Consider the following 15829-nt stretch of genomic DNA (forward strand, 5'->3'; position numbering starts at 1 on the left):
CGGGTCATTTCAAAGGAGGAAAGAAAAAGCTATTGTGACTGTACTTTATAAATAAAGTCGACCTTATCAGCTTCAATAATTAATGGCTTCTTTAAAGAAGAGAAAGACCTGCGTGATGGTACTCCTCCAATGATATTGTTAACGCTTTTTTGTTTCCAAAGAAAGTGGGAAGAATTTGTGTAACTTGAGGAGTACTTGAACGTCAAACGGTGCTGATAGATAAGTCTCTAGATTTCTTAGTAGAATGTGATAATGATACAGCTCATTGCATGCACACTCTTTTGGTCCTCCGATGGTTCCATGTGTAGTCGCTTTCAGCATGAAAACCATCTGCGTGACCCTTTGTTCGTAAGAATGATATTTTCTACGGTGTTAAAGATCTTCCTATAAGCTAAGTTAAGATTTGCGTCTCTTTTATGATCGTTCAAGCCTTGGATAAATCACCCTCTTCTCCGGTATATTTTTCAATCCTTCGATAAGTCACTTTCGTTACGACATCTGATTTTTCAATGTGATATTCAATTATTATATGATTGGATATATTAATTTTTGATCAAGTATTTTTTGTATTATTTATCTTAATAATATATTAATTTATCAAATTTATTATTTAATTTTATTATCAAAACATGTGATTCAATATATATTATTTATGCTTTTTTAGTTATAGGTACTTTTTTCACGAGATGACTATTCTTATGAAGTTGTAGGCATCCTCGAAGGACTACGCTTTGCTACAACTCAAATCAAAACAGACGCTAAATTATTGGTGGATCCTCTTTGCATGCATACAACTCCACCATGAAGAATCCTTTCGCTCATTCAGGACATTCATACTATTATGCTTTAATTTTCTAACCTTAAGGTCTCTGATGTTTTTGGTGAAGGGAATGTAGTTGTGAACTGACGAATCACTTAGATAGGGCTAACTTGATGTTTTGGTTTGCTCTAACACAAACGGTTGCACTTGCTTTTGATTTCCTTAGTTAAGTCTTTTATTGTCATGAAAATAAAAAAACTACATGTAAAGAAGAAGAAAAGTAGAGGACCGAAGGAAAGAGAAGAGAAGGGAGAAGAAAGAAAGAGAAGAGAGAAGTGGTCACACTGAGGCTAATGACTAATGAGTTAGTTCAGTTTGATCCTACGTTGAAAGTGTAGATCTTTCTTGTGAAGTTGACATAGAGGACTATTGTGAAGAGTTGGCCTGAGATTAAGGCGTAGAAAGCTTCTTGTATGTGGTGAGAGGTGAATTGATTTTGGGAAAGAAGACGATCTGCCTTATCCATGAGAGTCATAGAAGTATGATAAAGATGTATAATAGAAGTATGATGAATCCATTATTAATATAATTAATATATTGAACAGATTATGAATATCTTGGGGTTGAATTAATTATTGATTGACTTGTATGATAAATATTTTATAGAAGCTATTTAGTCTATTATTCACCCTACATTCTTATATGAAAATATATATGATTATAGCATCGTATGATAACACGAGAGTTGTTACACTGGCTCTAATATTTTTAAGAAGTATATTATTGATGAGTTAAAAAAAATGATCAAAATTAATATACATCAATTAAGCATCAATTAACCTAAAAAATTAAACTTTTAAATTATATATCAAACCAATCATTTTTTCAATTATGTGATGTGAGATTATCCTTTTAGTTCATCTCCTTTCTTCTCCTACCTATAAAGGAGGCCTATAGGTTGTCTACACTTGACTTATGTGATATATAGTTCCACCCTAGTAAGTCATGTCATATCATATCATGTCATGTGAATCATATCTTTAATCAACAGACCAATAATGGGTGTCACGATACTTATCAATCCGAGTTTCTGAGATTTAGTAAACTCTTCTTTTGAACCGCTTTATATTCAACGAAGTAAAAGGTACGTTACACACATACTTGTTTCTTTGCTTCATTCAAAGAAGAAAAGGACGTGTATGACTGGAAGAGTAATCGAATTACACGGGACAACTGCATGTCACTAGATTTGTTGGAGTGATTTCACAACCATACAATTCATCTCACATTTCTTTCCCTCCTCTGATGACTCCTTGCCTTGTAAGCAGTCATTGTCTGCTTTACAGCTTCACAAAAGGTGAGATGCGTAAACCTTTATGATGGGACCTCTGAGAGTGAAGTCAATTCAAGTCAACCAAACTACCTTTAGGAAGCTCTTTATGCCACAGCAGAATGGGCAGGTCTTTACCACTCGCCTCCACTACAGCATCAGCTTCATACTACGAAAAATGCATGGTCATATGATGTGAACAACAACCCCTAATTTAGCCGACTTGATGACGTGATGGCACGGCCGGAGAACGGAGTCCATATAGTCGATCATATTTTAGCATTCATCAAGTCAGAAAGCTTGAGCACATCGAGAGAAGGGAGACTTGGTGGTGTGTTGAGAGTCGATAGGGTTCCAAAGACCTGCTTCATTGTTGGGCGTGACTCTGGGTCGTGTTCCACGCAGCAAAGTGCCAACATGAAGACTGCAGCTACCTCGTCTGCAACCTCCGTCGTAGGAAGTGATGGACGCTGGTCTAATACATATTTCACAAGCGTGTTTTTCGGCGACGAAGGCAGTGACAGAACGGAAACGAGTTCTTCCCCATGTCCTCCTATTAGCAACTCAAGCGTGACCACTCCGAAACTGTACACATCGCATTTGGTGGTCACTCTCATCGCATAAGCAAGTTCTGCAAACAACAAACGGTAACTGAGAAAACCTTATATCGAAGAAGGATCTCCAAAAGACAGCTATGTTAGGCTACTTTGCGCCTTGATTGATTAATAACTACGTGTACAGTAAATCGACTGCTGTTTTCTTTTTCTAGATTGATGAATAATTCATGTAAATGAGCTACAAGCTGATGGACTTTAACTTGCAAAAAATGTAATACTATATGACGTCGGGGGAGAAACTTACCCGGTGCCAAGTAACCATATGTGCCGGCAAGCATGCTCCAATTTGATGAATCTGGTTTCAGGAGTCGAGCAATACCGAAGTCAGAAACACAAGCCTTGAGTTCTGAATCGAGCAGAATATTGTTGGTGGTTATATCTCGATGAACAATGGGCTGATCGCAGTCATGATGCATGTAGGACAGAGCACGAGCCACATCTTTGACGATGTTCACCCTCTTCACCCAGTCCAGTTCGGCAGCTGCTGCTTCGCTTCTGAGGAGGGATCCCAAACTTCCTCTCTCCATGTACTCGTACACCAGAAACTTGTGTCGAGCAGAGGAGCAGAATCCGTAGAGCTTGACGATATTTCGATGTCGAATTTGAGAAAGAGTATGTATCTCGTTTTGAAAGGATTGCTCATTCGATGTAGTTTCGTCTTCCTGCAGGTGAATTTTCTTCACTGCTAGCATCTGCCCGCTTGCTAATTCTGCTCTGTAAACGCTGCCATATGCACCACTTCCGATACAGTATTTTTCATTGAAATCCTCTGTGGCTGCAACGATATCCTTGTATGCATATCTTCCATCAAAGTTAAATACACAGAATGCAATGCCTTCTTTGTTGCCATTTTCTTCGTAAGGTATGGAATGTTTCTTGGTCTTCTGGAACAGTAAAAACGCTCCAAGAAAAACGAGTAGGATGAATAAGACGACCACGGAAGCAATGATAGCTGAGATAATTGCTCTGTGGTGCTTGCTTCCATCATCTTTCCTTGCAGTATAAGAAACACATGGAGGCAGGCCTTTGACGATCCCACACAAACCTTTGTTGTGGACAAACCACTTCGCTGGAGCTTTACGGAAGACTGGGCTCTCAGGCACAGCCCCCTCCAATTCATTATATGATACATCAATGATTAATAAGCTGATCAAAGCACTTAAGGAAGATGGAAGACCACCGGACAAATTATTATGTGAAAGATTCAGAATTTGCAGCATCGTAAATTTGCTGAACTGTGAGGGTATCTCACCCGTTAGTGAGTTGTGGCTGATGTCCAATGCGTCTTGAAGGTACTCCAGGCTGCTGATCTCTGCAGGAATTCCTCCGCCGAACTTGTTGCCATTAAGCTTCAGGGAGCGGAGCTTGAGACAATTGCCTATTTGAGACGGTATTCTTCCTGTCAAGCTGTTAACTGATAGATCAAGGATTTCAAGGTCGGGCATCCTTCCAAACTCTATTCGTACCTCTCCGCCGAGTCGATTGCAGCTCAGGTTCAGCTTGTAGAGATGAGGTAACCTGCCCAAGCTCTTTGGAATCTCCCCCTGTATGTAATTGGAAGAAAGGTCCAGTTCTCGTAGTCCTTTTAGCTTGCCGAATTCTGGTGGAATGGCTCCGGTGATGTTGTTATTTGAGATTGCCAGGAAGGTGAGATTGTCCCATCTTCCCCAGTCCGGTGAGAGTGCACCTGACAGCCGATTGAAGCTTAAATCCATATAAGAAAGATGTGGATACACTCCAAGATGTTGTGATACATCCCCCGTGAGTTGGTTTTGCTCCAGACGGACTCTGAGCAATCCCGTACAGTTCTTTAAGGTCTCGGGAAGTTGACCTCTTAATCTGTTGTTTCTCAGTGCGAGATACTGTAGGATTCCTCCTCTGCATATGTTTGGAAGCAAGTCACCGGAGAAGAAGTTGTCTGACATAAGAAGCGCTGTCAAACCTGTGATGTTGCTCAACTCGGGAGGCAATCGACCAGACAACCGATTTATATAGAGAGACAAGTGGTATAGATTCGTTAAGTTCCCAAAACTGGGAGGGATGAAGCCAGAGAGTTGGTTCTTCCCAAGTGTGAGATACTCCAACTTCTGAAGTCTTCCAAGCTCCTCAGGTATGAAACCTGTAAACTTATTATCTCGTAGGTGCAAGTGCAGAAGCCCGGTAAGATTGCTCAAGGATGGAGGGACAGAACCACTTAACTGATTCTTATTGAGATATAGGAACTGGAGCGCCTTCATAGATCCGATCTCGACCGGGAGTTTGCCCGTGAAGCGGTTGCCTATGAGATCAAGATATACAAGGTTGGAGAGAACCGAGATGGTTGGAGGAATGATGCCATCGAGCTGATTGTAAGGGAGGTCGAGACTGACGAGTGATCTCAGCGTTGAGAAGTTGAGAGCATCGAGTGTCCCTTGCAAGCTCATACTCTGCAGGGATATGTCGGTGATGACGGGGCGGCCTCTGTGCGTAAGGTTGCACGTAACTCCAGTCCAATTGCACGGATTAGAGCTGAGATTCCAGGATTCAAGGAATTGCTGGCCTTGAAGGGTGGACTTCCAGTGGAGTAGGGTTCTCGCTTGTGACCCGAGTGAAGCTGTCACCGAGACAAGATGAAGAGAGAGTAGCAGTAGGAGGAGAGTGGTGGAGAGGAGCCGCCAGTTGTGCAGCTGGGATGCCATAACTGCGGTCTAGCTAATTTGGAGAAGGATGTTGTACTGCGAGCTAACAAAGGGCCCCCTTATATAAAATGTATGAGATGGATGTGAACTATCGGGAACCGAGTGGGACACATTTGAGTCTCGAGCATCCTCACCAGCGGGGCTAAAGCTGGATGGTATCACCCGTTCTCATACTGTCCCCTCCGCAAAGATGTGGTGGAAGGTTAAGAACCATTCCTTTCGATCATCACCACTGATCACTTTTCATTTGTTAAAGCATAAAGTGGACTCATATTATTACTTGGAGAAATCAATGTCGTATAAGAAGAAGCACAAGAAAAACTTTGTAGCAGTTGATTTCTGAGTCAAGTCAGCTGATCTTATCAAGTTCAGCATATTCCCTTTGCCAACTGGAGTCATTTTATAATGTTAAAGAAGAATAGCTTTTGTGACATTAAAATAAGAAGAGTTTTGCTGATGATTAATTTTCTGCAGGTGCGGCCAAATGATCAAGATTCGGACCAAACCAATATTTTATTTTGTGCAGTTAAAACTATCGTCATTTATTAATGCATAAAGAGACATATGATTTCATGGCTATCGAGATCAGGTTGGGTAGAGATGACAATGGTTCATTTTAAATGAGTTGGATCCCGATTCGATTTGGTTGATCCACAGTGGATACGGAACTTGATAGTGAAACCATCAGAGCCAGGAGATTTATCGAGGCAAATGGAGGAAAGAGTATTCAAGATTTGAACGATGGGCATTATCAAGAATACCTCAACCAATGAGACTAGGCCATATGTTAGGCTTCAAAGGATAAGGATCCTACTTCCCAAAGTCATAATAGAATGAGACAAAGGCAATAATATATAATATATATTTTAATATTTTTGAATAATAAAGTATTTCAGAAATCAATAAAAATCACATAATTCAATAATATATATATATATATATATATATATTTCATTACTTCGAAAATAGATTAGACGGAGTTGTTCGAATACTTATCTAGATCTTGGACTATAAATCCGACATCAGAGAATCCTTCCTCTTTTTCTATATCATATGAGATATATAAATTAAAATCTTATATGAAATCTTACAATAAATGCATTATTTAATTTATTTTTTTCTTATAATTTTCTCTTATCTTTCTCCCTTTATTTATTTATTAATTTTAATCTCTCGATCTTGTTCTTCTTCCTATTTGACTTTTCTCTCCTTTGCTTTAACTTTTTTTTTTTCTATAATTTCTTCTTCCCTTCGTCGCCCACAATCTGTGGTTGAGTGACAGCAACGAATTTTTTTTTTTTTTTCTCCAACCTACTGATCCCATCATACTCGGAACATGATTGGCACTTTCCGTATGTCACCATGTGGCCTACACCACCACCTACGCTGCAAGGTTGCAACATCATAATCTCCTCTCCGCCTCTTTGCTATTAAGTCATCTGCCAACAGAAGCCTTAGAGTCACCGAGGCGATCAAGCTTTTTATATATAAATATATGATTTTCCTTTTCTACTGTTCACTTCATTTTATTCTTGCATTCTAGATTTTCTTTTTTTCCTAACTTTCTTGTCTTTTTCTCTTGATCGGTACTCTATCGATCCCCGTTAATTTCTCTTTCTGTCTTCTTCTTAAACTCTTTTATTTTTTATTTTTACTTCTCTTTAAGAATTGATTCGTAGTAATTATCTAGTTATCATGTTCTAGGTAGTTTTAGGCATGTTTCAAGAAATGACCCATGATTTAGAAGTTATAAGATAGTTTCTATAACTACCTCAACCATGGGTGACATAGTGGAGTGAGGTAGTTACCACTAGGTTCTATAAATAGGACCATAGTTCATGAAGTAAGATAGAAGAAGAATATACTTGGGAATATCTTGTAAGTGTTCTATGTCAATCATCTTGTTTTAAATACTACATTGATTTTCTTGATCGAAAAGATTATTTTTACTAATATCGTACTATTATGTTTTTATTATTTCCTTACTCCTTAATCCCCAATATTTATGGTATCAAAGCTAAGTTTCAATTTAAACAGGGTATTATGACTTTCAATGGTAATTTCATGTCTCAACCCCTTATTCATATCTTCTCGGGCAAATGCTATGAATTTTGGAGTATCAAGATGAAGACTCTATTCGAGTCTCAAGATCTTTGAAACTTAATAGAGAATGTATATGCGGATCCAGATGAAGAAATCACGTTGAGGGAGAATAGAAAGGACTCAAAAACATTGTTCTTCATTCAATAAGCTGTACATGAGACAATCTTCTCAAGAATTGCAGCAGCGACAACCTCAAAGCAAGCTTTGTTAATATTTAAAAATAAATTTCAAGGCTTATCAAGGGTGATTACGGTAAAACTTCAAACCTTTCGTTGTGAGTTTAAAATTTTATTCTTGAAAAACAATGAATCGATGCAAGATTTTCTTTCTTGAGTGACTGAAATTGTTAGTCAAATGAAATCTTATGGTGAACATCTTCCTGATCATATAATTGTTGCAAAATTTTTGAAAAGTTTAACTCCAAAATTTAATCATATTGTTGCTGCAATTGAGGAGTCAAAAGATTTATCTACATTTTCATTTGATGAACTACTGAGTTTCTTGCAAGCACATGAAGCAAGGTTGAACAGGTCACTTGAAAAAAGTGAAAAGAAAGCATTTCAGGTTAAGGGAGAGTCTTCTACTTCAAAAGAAGACAAAAAATCAATAGGAAGAGGACGTGACAGAGGAGGATTTCATGGTAGAGAAAATGTAAGAGGAAAAAGAAGAGGACACTTTGATGGGCATGATGAACAAAGACAATCAAATTATGATAAAAAAAATTATACGAGTGAAATTCAATATCACTATTGTAAAAAGTTTGGTCACATGAAGGTAGATTGCTAGAAAAGAGAAAAACAAGCAAGCTATGTGGAGGAAAATGAAGAAAATAGTAAGTTGTTTAGGACTCATTCACAAGTTAATGATATCTCAAATGATATTTGGTTTCTAAATAGTGGGTGTTCTAATCATGTGTCAAGCATAAAATCAATGTTTAGAAATATTGTAGAAACTCATAAGTTAAAAGTTAGACTTGGAGATTACAAGCAAATCTAAGTGAAAGGAAAATGAACAATTGAGGTGAAGACAAATCAATAGAAGGTAAAATACCTTGATAATATTTTCTTTGTTCCTACTTTATCACATAACTTGTTGAGTGTTAGTCAATTGATAGATGATGGATATTCAGTTATATTTGATGATGGTTCATGCACTATTAAAGATAAAAATATCTGGTTTGATTACGGTAAATGTTTGCATGATGCAAAACAATATGTTTCCACTTGATGATTCAAATATTGAAAAGCATGCTTTTATCACAACTCAAAAGACTGAGTTTAATTTATGACATTTAAGATATGTACACCTTAACATTAAGGGTTTAAGGTTGTTAAATAAAAAAAGAATGATTTTCGGATTGTCCAAGATTAATACACTTGATGTATGTGAATGTTTCATTTATGACAAACAAAGTAAAAAATCATTTCCTGTTTGGAAAAGCATGGAGAGCATCTAATTGTCTTGAATTAATTCATGCTGACTTATGTGGACCTATGAATACAAAATCATTTAGTAGAAGTCAATATTTTCTATTGTTTACTAATGATTATAGTCGCATGAGTTGGGTATATTTTCTGAAACTGAAATATGAAATATTTGATAATTTTTAAAAATTCAAGACACTTATACAAAGGTAAAGTGGTAGATACATAAAGATATTTCGGTCAGATAGAGATTAAATTTTTATCTAATAAGTTTAATTCTTTTTGTGAAGAAAATGATATTCGTAGAGAATTGACAATATCATACATACCAAAATAAAATAGTGTAGCTGAAAGTAAGAATCAAATTATCGTTGAAATGAGAAGAAGTTTGCTTAAAGGAAAACAACCATTTATAATTTACTGTTCACTTCCTTTTATTCTTGCAAGATAGATTTTCTTTTTCTAACTTCCTTATCTCTTTCTCTTTCTCTATCGATCCTCATTAATTTATCTTTCTGTCTTCTTCCTCACTCTTTCATTTTTTTTTTCACTTCTCTCATGAACCCTTTTTTTTTTTTTTCTTCGTTTCCTCTTCTTTCTCTCTCCTTTCTCTTTACTGTTCACATAATTTTCTCTTACGTATCTTCTTCTCTTCCTCTCACGGGTTGCACATCTCTCTCTCTTATATTTTTCTTCCAACATCCTTTCTCTCTTTTCCTCCTCGAGCATGGTTGCTTGACCGTGACCTTGCCGTCATGGTACCACCACACACCGACGACCAAATGGATGAGTATCCGATCATCATCCTATAAAGATATATCCTTACAACAACATTCAAAATCCATATCAAACAATCAATAAATTTCTTATAGGACTTTAAATTATGACTTATGAAAATCTTTAGATCTAGGTATTCATTATATTATATATTGTTAAAAATATTTATAGATCAACTCACATATTTAACTCTATAACATAGATTTGATAGTTGATTTATGATATACATGATGAGTACTTGGATATTATATGATAGTTTCATAAAATAAAATATTTGGTAGCTCATTCACCCAAATACCTCTGGCTTCATAATTTTTTTTTAATAAGCCTTCAAGGATTGCTCGGTTGGTGACTTCGATTTGACAATTGGTTTAAGAATAAGCCATCGAATTGAATTTTAGTTGGATCCTCAAAGATGTCATAAAATTCTTTGAACCTAACATTACTGAACTATATCCTATTATCAATAATCAGTGCTTTAGGAACTCTAAATTGAGAGATGACACATAAATCCCTCCACCTATCTTTCTATGATCGATGTCATAGGTTTAGCCTCTGCCCATTTGATGAAGTAGTCAGCTCCAACCATAGACATTTCCTTTAGCCTGAAGTAGATGGAAAATATCCTAAAATATCTAGCCCCCATTATGCAAAGGGCTAAGATGAATCTATCAAGGTTCATTCCATTGTTGGGAGTCTTTAAACTTGAGCATTACGTTAACATCTATCACAGTGTTAGATGTATCTTACTACATCGTACTTGGGAGTTGGCTAGTAATACCCCTGTGAAGAACTTTGAAGGCCAAGGATCTTCCCCCAATGTGCTATTCGCAAGTTGCCTCCTAAATTTTAGATAGTAGGAGAGATGCTTGGTAGGGTGTAGACATCATAGTAGTAGTCGCGACATTGATCAACTATAAAATACACCGTCAAGGATGCAATATCATGCTTGCTATCTTCATACTTTTCTTTTCTTAGTTGGATTATATGGGAGAGTTTCAATCATAAGATATTTTAAGATGTCTATAATACAAGTAGTCATTATTTGACTTTTGTTTATGCTCCCTAGAACTTTTAAGATCACCTCTTTTGATGGGCATACATGGTTTCTAGAGAATATCTTAGATAATGCATTTACTGTTATGTTGTCTCTTTAGAGGACTTGTTCAATACTGAATGATGGGATGTTAGTTATCATTTGCTTTGCCTCCATAAGATATAAGGATATGATAGAATCACGGGCCTCATATATACCATTGACTTGGTTGATAATCAATAAGGATTTACTATAAATTTTTAGGCTCTAGATCCTCATTCCTTTATTGAGTTTTAGACCCGATTGCTGATGTTGTAGAGCTATTCAGTCTAGCATTGGAGCTCCTGCGAAGCCTCTTCAACAAAAGTCTTTTTTACCATGATCGGCCAAGGCTTGAGCCTTGATGGCGATCTATGGTTTGTAAGAGATATCAAACTCGCTAAGCTCCACTACCTAGTTAAGGAGTCTCCAAGTTGCATCAGGCTTTGAGAGGATCTGATGCATTGGTTTGTTTGTCATGATAATAACATGATGAGCTTAAAAGTATAGGCAGAGATTCCTTGCTACTAGCACTAATATGTAAGTTAGCTTTTCGAAGTTATGATATCGAGTTTATATTTTATGAAGTACATGATTGTATAGTATATTAGTCTTGGACTCGATCTTTTTCCTATATTAATACTAAGCTTACAACCATCGAAGTTATTGCCAAGTATAGGCATAATTCCTCTCCAGAGAAAGGACTGGAGAGTTAAGGTGGAGTTGTCAAATAGACTTTGAGTTGGTCGAATGCCATTGGCACTATTCGATTCATTAAAAATCCTTCAATCACTTTAAAGTCTTAAAGAATAATAAACATCGATTGCTTATTGTAAATAAGAAGTGGCTCGGTGTGGTGATCCAGCCCGTTAGCTACTGAACCTCTCTTATTGAGGCTGAGAGCCGTATGTTAATGATGGTCTAGCCTTACTTAGGGTTTGCATATGTTCTCCATTAATGGATCATGAAACCTAAAAAACTTTTAAAACTCACATTGAAGGCACACTTCATAGGATTCAATGATATTTAGAATTTTTTAATAGTCACAAATGTTTTCCCTAAGTTAGAGAGATAGGTGCTTGCAACACGGCTCTTCATTAGCATGTCATCAATATATACCTTTATTTTCCATCTAATTTGGTATTAGAATATCTTGTTGATTGTTCTTTGGTAAGTTGCTCTAATATTTTTTGGCTCAAATAGTGTTACTTTGTAGCAGTACAAACCTTTGTTAATAATAAAGGCAGTGTACTCTTTATCTTCTCGCACCATCTTTATCTAATCATATCTAGAAAAAGCATCTATGAAAGTTAATAATTCATAACTAGAGGTCGAGTCGACCAATTGGTCTATTGGAAGGAGAGGAAAGTTATCCTTTAGAAAAAATCAGTATAATCAATACACATTCTTCATTTTTCATTATTTATTTTAACAATGACTAGATTTGCAAACCACTTATGATAGTAGATGTCATGAATAAAATCAACATTTAACAACTTGCTAACTTCTTCTTCGACTACTACTTGTTGATTTAGGGCAAATCTTCAAGGCTTATGACAAGTTGCTCAATATAGTGAATCGATAGTGGTTGTCTTGACGATATGTTTTGGCCGCTCAAGGTCTAAGAAAATTTCTTCCTATGGCTCCTTCTTGGAGATGAGAGGATGTTGGGGATGGATCTCTAGAGGCCATTTGTTGTATAGGGTGAGCTATTCTCTTAGACAAGTTGATCCACATCAAATAGCATTGCCTTGACTATTTGGGATCACTTCTTAGCTCTGTCACTCCTGAGCTAGTAAATTTTTTTGATGTCATGTAGTAGGTTGATACTACCGCTCATATATGATTAAGCGAGGGACACCTTATGATGGCATTATATGCAGACAGAAGGTCAACCACCAAAAACTTGATCTTCATAGTTTTTGAGCAATTGTCAGACTTGAAGATGACGTAAAGATCTATGGTCCCTAGCGAAGTGATGGAGTCCCTTAAGAACCCAGTAAAGGTTGAGGAGATCAGTTATAGATCCTTGGTAGATAGACTAATTTTTTGAAAAGCATCATAGTAGAGTATATTTATTGAGCTTCTAGTGTCGATCATGATCATTTTCATTAATGCATTAGTGATCCCAATGGAGATTACCAATGCATCATCATGTTTTGGGTATGGGTGCTTATCCTATTCCTTGAACATAATTGATTGGTCTCAATTATGATAGAATCTCTTGCATAGGATTTTTGGGTAGATGAACTTCTAGCACTCGCGATTGGCTCTCAATGATCATATTGATTTGTCGCTCAATGGGGCCTTTGGCCTCGATAATGTTTTATGAATCTTAGGTAGAAACTTATGAAGATGACTCCTTTTGATTAACTCTTCAATTTGCTCCTTTTGGGCAAAGAAATCTTTAGTATTAAGTCCATGGTCTTGATGGAAGTGACACTATTTTTTTTTTTTTTTATGTCAATGGGGCTTTCATGGGGCATGGTGCCGTAAGAGCCCTTCTTCTGGGATTTGCATGAATAACTCTATATGAGAGGTGTTAAGTGAGGTGAAATCTTATTGTGGTAATCAGTCACTTTTTGTTTATCATTTCATGGCATTTCCATAGGGTTTTGTCATCAAGATCTTTCCTCCTTTGTCATCTTTTTCAGCTCAACCTTTTTGTTTCCGGTAATTATAGACTCAAATACTATATGATGGTTTGCCTCTTATAAAAGCTCTAGGAATATGGTCGGAGACTTAGTGATGACTTAGTGATAGTTGGAGTTCGCTAATGTATGCATTGGTGAGGACAAATGGAGTTGGATTAGCAATTAAGTTAACCTCATCATTAAATTTTCTATATAACTCTCCAAGAATTCCTTCTCTTCCTATCTGATGGCTAGGAGAAAGGTGGTGGGCTTCTTTAAAAGTTGATAACTAATAAAGTTAAGCTTAAACTCTTTAGTCAATTGCCCAAATAAGAAGATTGACCCTCATAGAGCTTAACAAATTATTCACGTGCAACTCCCCCTTAAGGTTGTTAGGAAAGTTAACATATTAGTGAGTTGATGGTTCCAAATAACATCATTTGAGACATAAAAGTTATGATGTATTCCGAAGGGTCATATTTTCTCTTGTATACATTGAGTGATGGGAATTGGATGCCTTAGTGGATCAGCTCCTCATTGTTACTTTTTGTGAAAGGAGACCACAGGTATGATTCTATTTCTAGCCAATTTTCCTATTTTATCTTATTTTCCAATTACTAATCCATTTTATTTAGTTGGTCCGAACCTCAACTAAAAGTTTGGTTGATTTAGTAATCGACTCGTTGGGAAGATCTGGAATTGGTGTTGGAATAGGGATTTCAGTCAAAGGGGGAGACTATACTTGTTGTTGGGAAAAACCTATTATAGCAGAATAATTCATTTTCCCTCTTTGTGTATCAAAATGAGTTCCTCATCAAAATATCAACTTGATATCAAAAGCATATATCAACCAAAATAGCATAAACAGTAGAGCAATAAATTAATCACAAAGTGAGACTAAATTTTAATGTAGAAAACCCAATGCAGGAAAAATCATGGGACCGTAGTCCACTTCAAACTTCTACTATCACTAATAATGATAACATGTTTATAATAAGTCTTCTCTAAAATATCAAGGGGATCAAAATAACCTCAAAATCATATATCTTGGCTCAAGAATAACATATCATCATCATAAAGAGAATTTTATGTCTCACAAAGTGGGTATAGTAGAAAAGTACCTTAGAGATGGTAAATTATAAATCAGCACCGTTAGGATTATAGAGATTATTGTAAGAATTTTTCATATATAATTTGGGTTAAAACTGATAAAGTTTGGCCACTAATCGTCAAGTAGAAAAACTCAAAATCCTAATGGTCTATTTTCTCTTTCTCTCTCTGCTCTTTTCTCTCCCTGTGCATTGTCACCATTCGTTGCACGCACCGTTCGTTCGCTGGCCTCACTGTGCATATCTGATTCTTTTTCTTTTCATTTTTTTGATAAATCAGATTTGGGCTGACTGCTCAAATCATCTGGTCAAAGCCCATATATGGGTTGAACCCAACAATTCTCCCCCTCCAACTCATTTGGTGGGCTATACTAAGCCCGCTCTTCGCCTACGTACTTCAAGCTTCTCCTTAGGCAAAGACTTTGTCAACATATTTGATTAATTCTCATTGGTATACATATTTTTCAAGTGTAATTCTTTCATCTCAAGCACATCACGAATCCAGTGATATCTCACATCAATATGCTTTGATCTAGAATGATATGTTGAATTCTTGGAGAGGTGAATGACACTTTGACTATCACAGTTAATAGTATATCATTCTTATTTCAAGCCCAATCCCTATAGAAACTTTTTCATTCATAAAGCTTCATTGTAGGCTTTAATAATTACTATGTATTCTGTGGTTGATAGAGCAACATAATTCTATAACCAAGAGATTACTCCCCTTGCAAATGTCATCAAGAATATGGAAGTGGACATTTTGGAATCAATATCACATGTCATGTTTGCATTTGTGTACTCTTCTAGTACAAGTTTATCACTGCCAAAACATAAACACAACTTGGAAGTACCTCTTAGATATCTTAATATCTATTTCACTACTGCCCAATGTTCCTTATCAGGATTAGAGAGAAATCGACTGACAATTCCAACTACATAAGCTATATCTAGCCTAGTACAAACTATAGCATATATCAAACTGTCTACTACAGATGAGTAAGATACTTTGGAAATTTCTTCTTTTTCTTTCTCACTTGTAGGATATTATTTTGAACTAAGCTTGAAATGACCTACAAGTGGAGAACAAACTACTTTGGCTTTACTCATGTTGAATCTTTCAAGAACCTTTTCAACGTAAGTCTCCTAAGATAGCCAAATCATTTTTTTCTTCTTATCACGAAGAATCTTAATGCCAAGTATTTGTTTCATCGATCCTAAGTCTTCAAGAAATACAACATCTCTACTTCTAATAATCTTCTTATTCACTAGATCTCTATGTACTCAAACTCTTCATGATCATATCCTAAGAAGATACATGCT

General features: G+C 36.3%; 1 protein-coding gene across 1 annotated transcript; it reads right to left on the minus strand.

Moving 5' to 3' along the window:
- Positions 1-1980: 1980 nt before the first annotated feature.
- LOC135635086 (MDIS1-interacting receptor like kinase 2-like) lies at positions 1981-5515 on the minus strand. Its single transcript, XM_065145935.1, has 2 exons — positions 2952-5515; positions 1981-2721 (listed from the first exon to the last, which is right to left on the minus strand). Exons 1-2 carry the CDS (start codon positions 5383-5385, stop codon positions 2360-2362), a joined length of 2796 nt encoding a protein of 931 aa, XP_065002007.1. The 5' UTR covers positions 5386-5515; the 3' UTR covers positions 1981-2359.
- Between the last annotated feature and the right edge of the window lie 10314 nt (positions 5516-15829).

The sequence above is a fragment of the Musa acuminata genome, chromosome BXJ3-4, assembly GCF_036884655.1.
Source record: "Musa acuminata AAA Group cultivar baxijiao chromosome BXJ3-4, Cavendish_Baxijiao_AAA, whole genome shotgun sequence".
NCBI classification, from domain to species: Eukaryota; Viridiplantae; Streptophyta; class Magnoliopsida; order Zingiberales; family Musaceae; genus Musa; species Musa acuminata.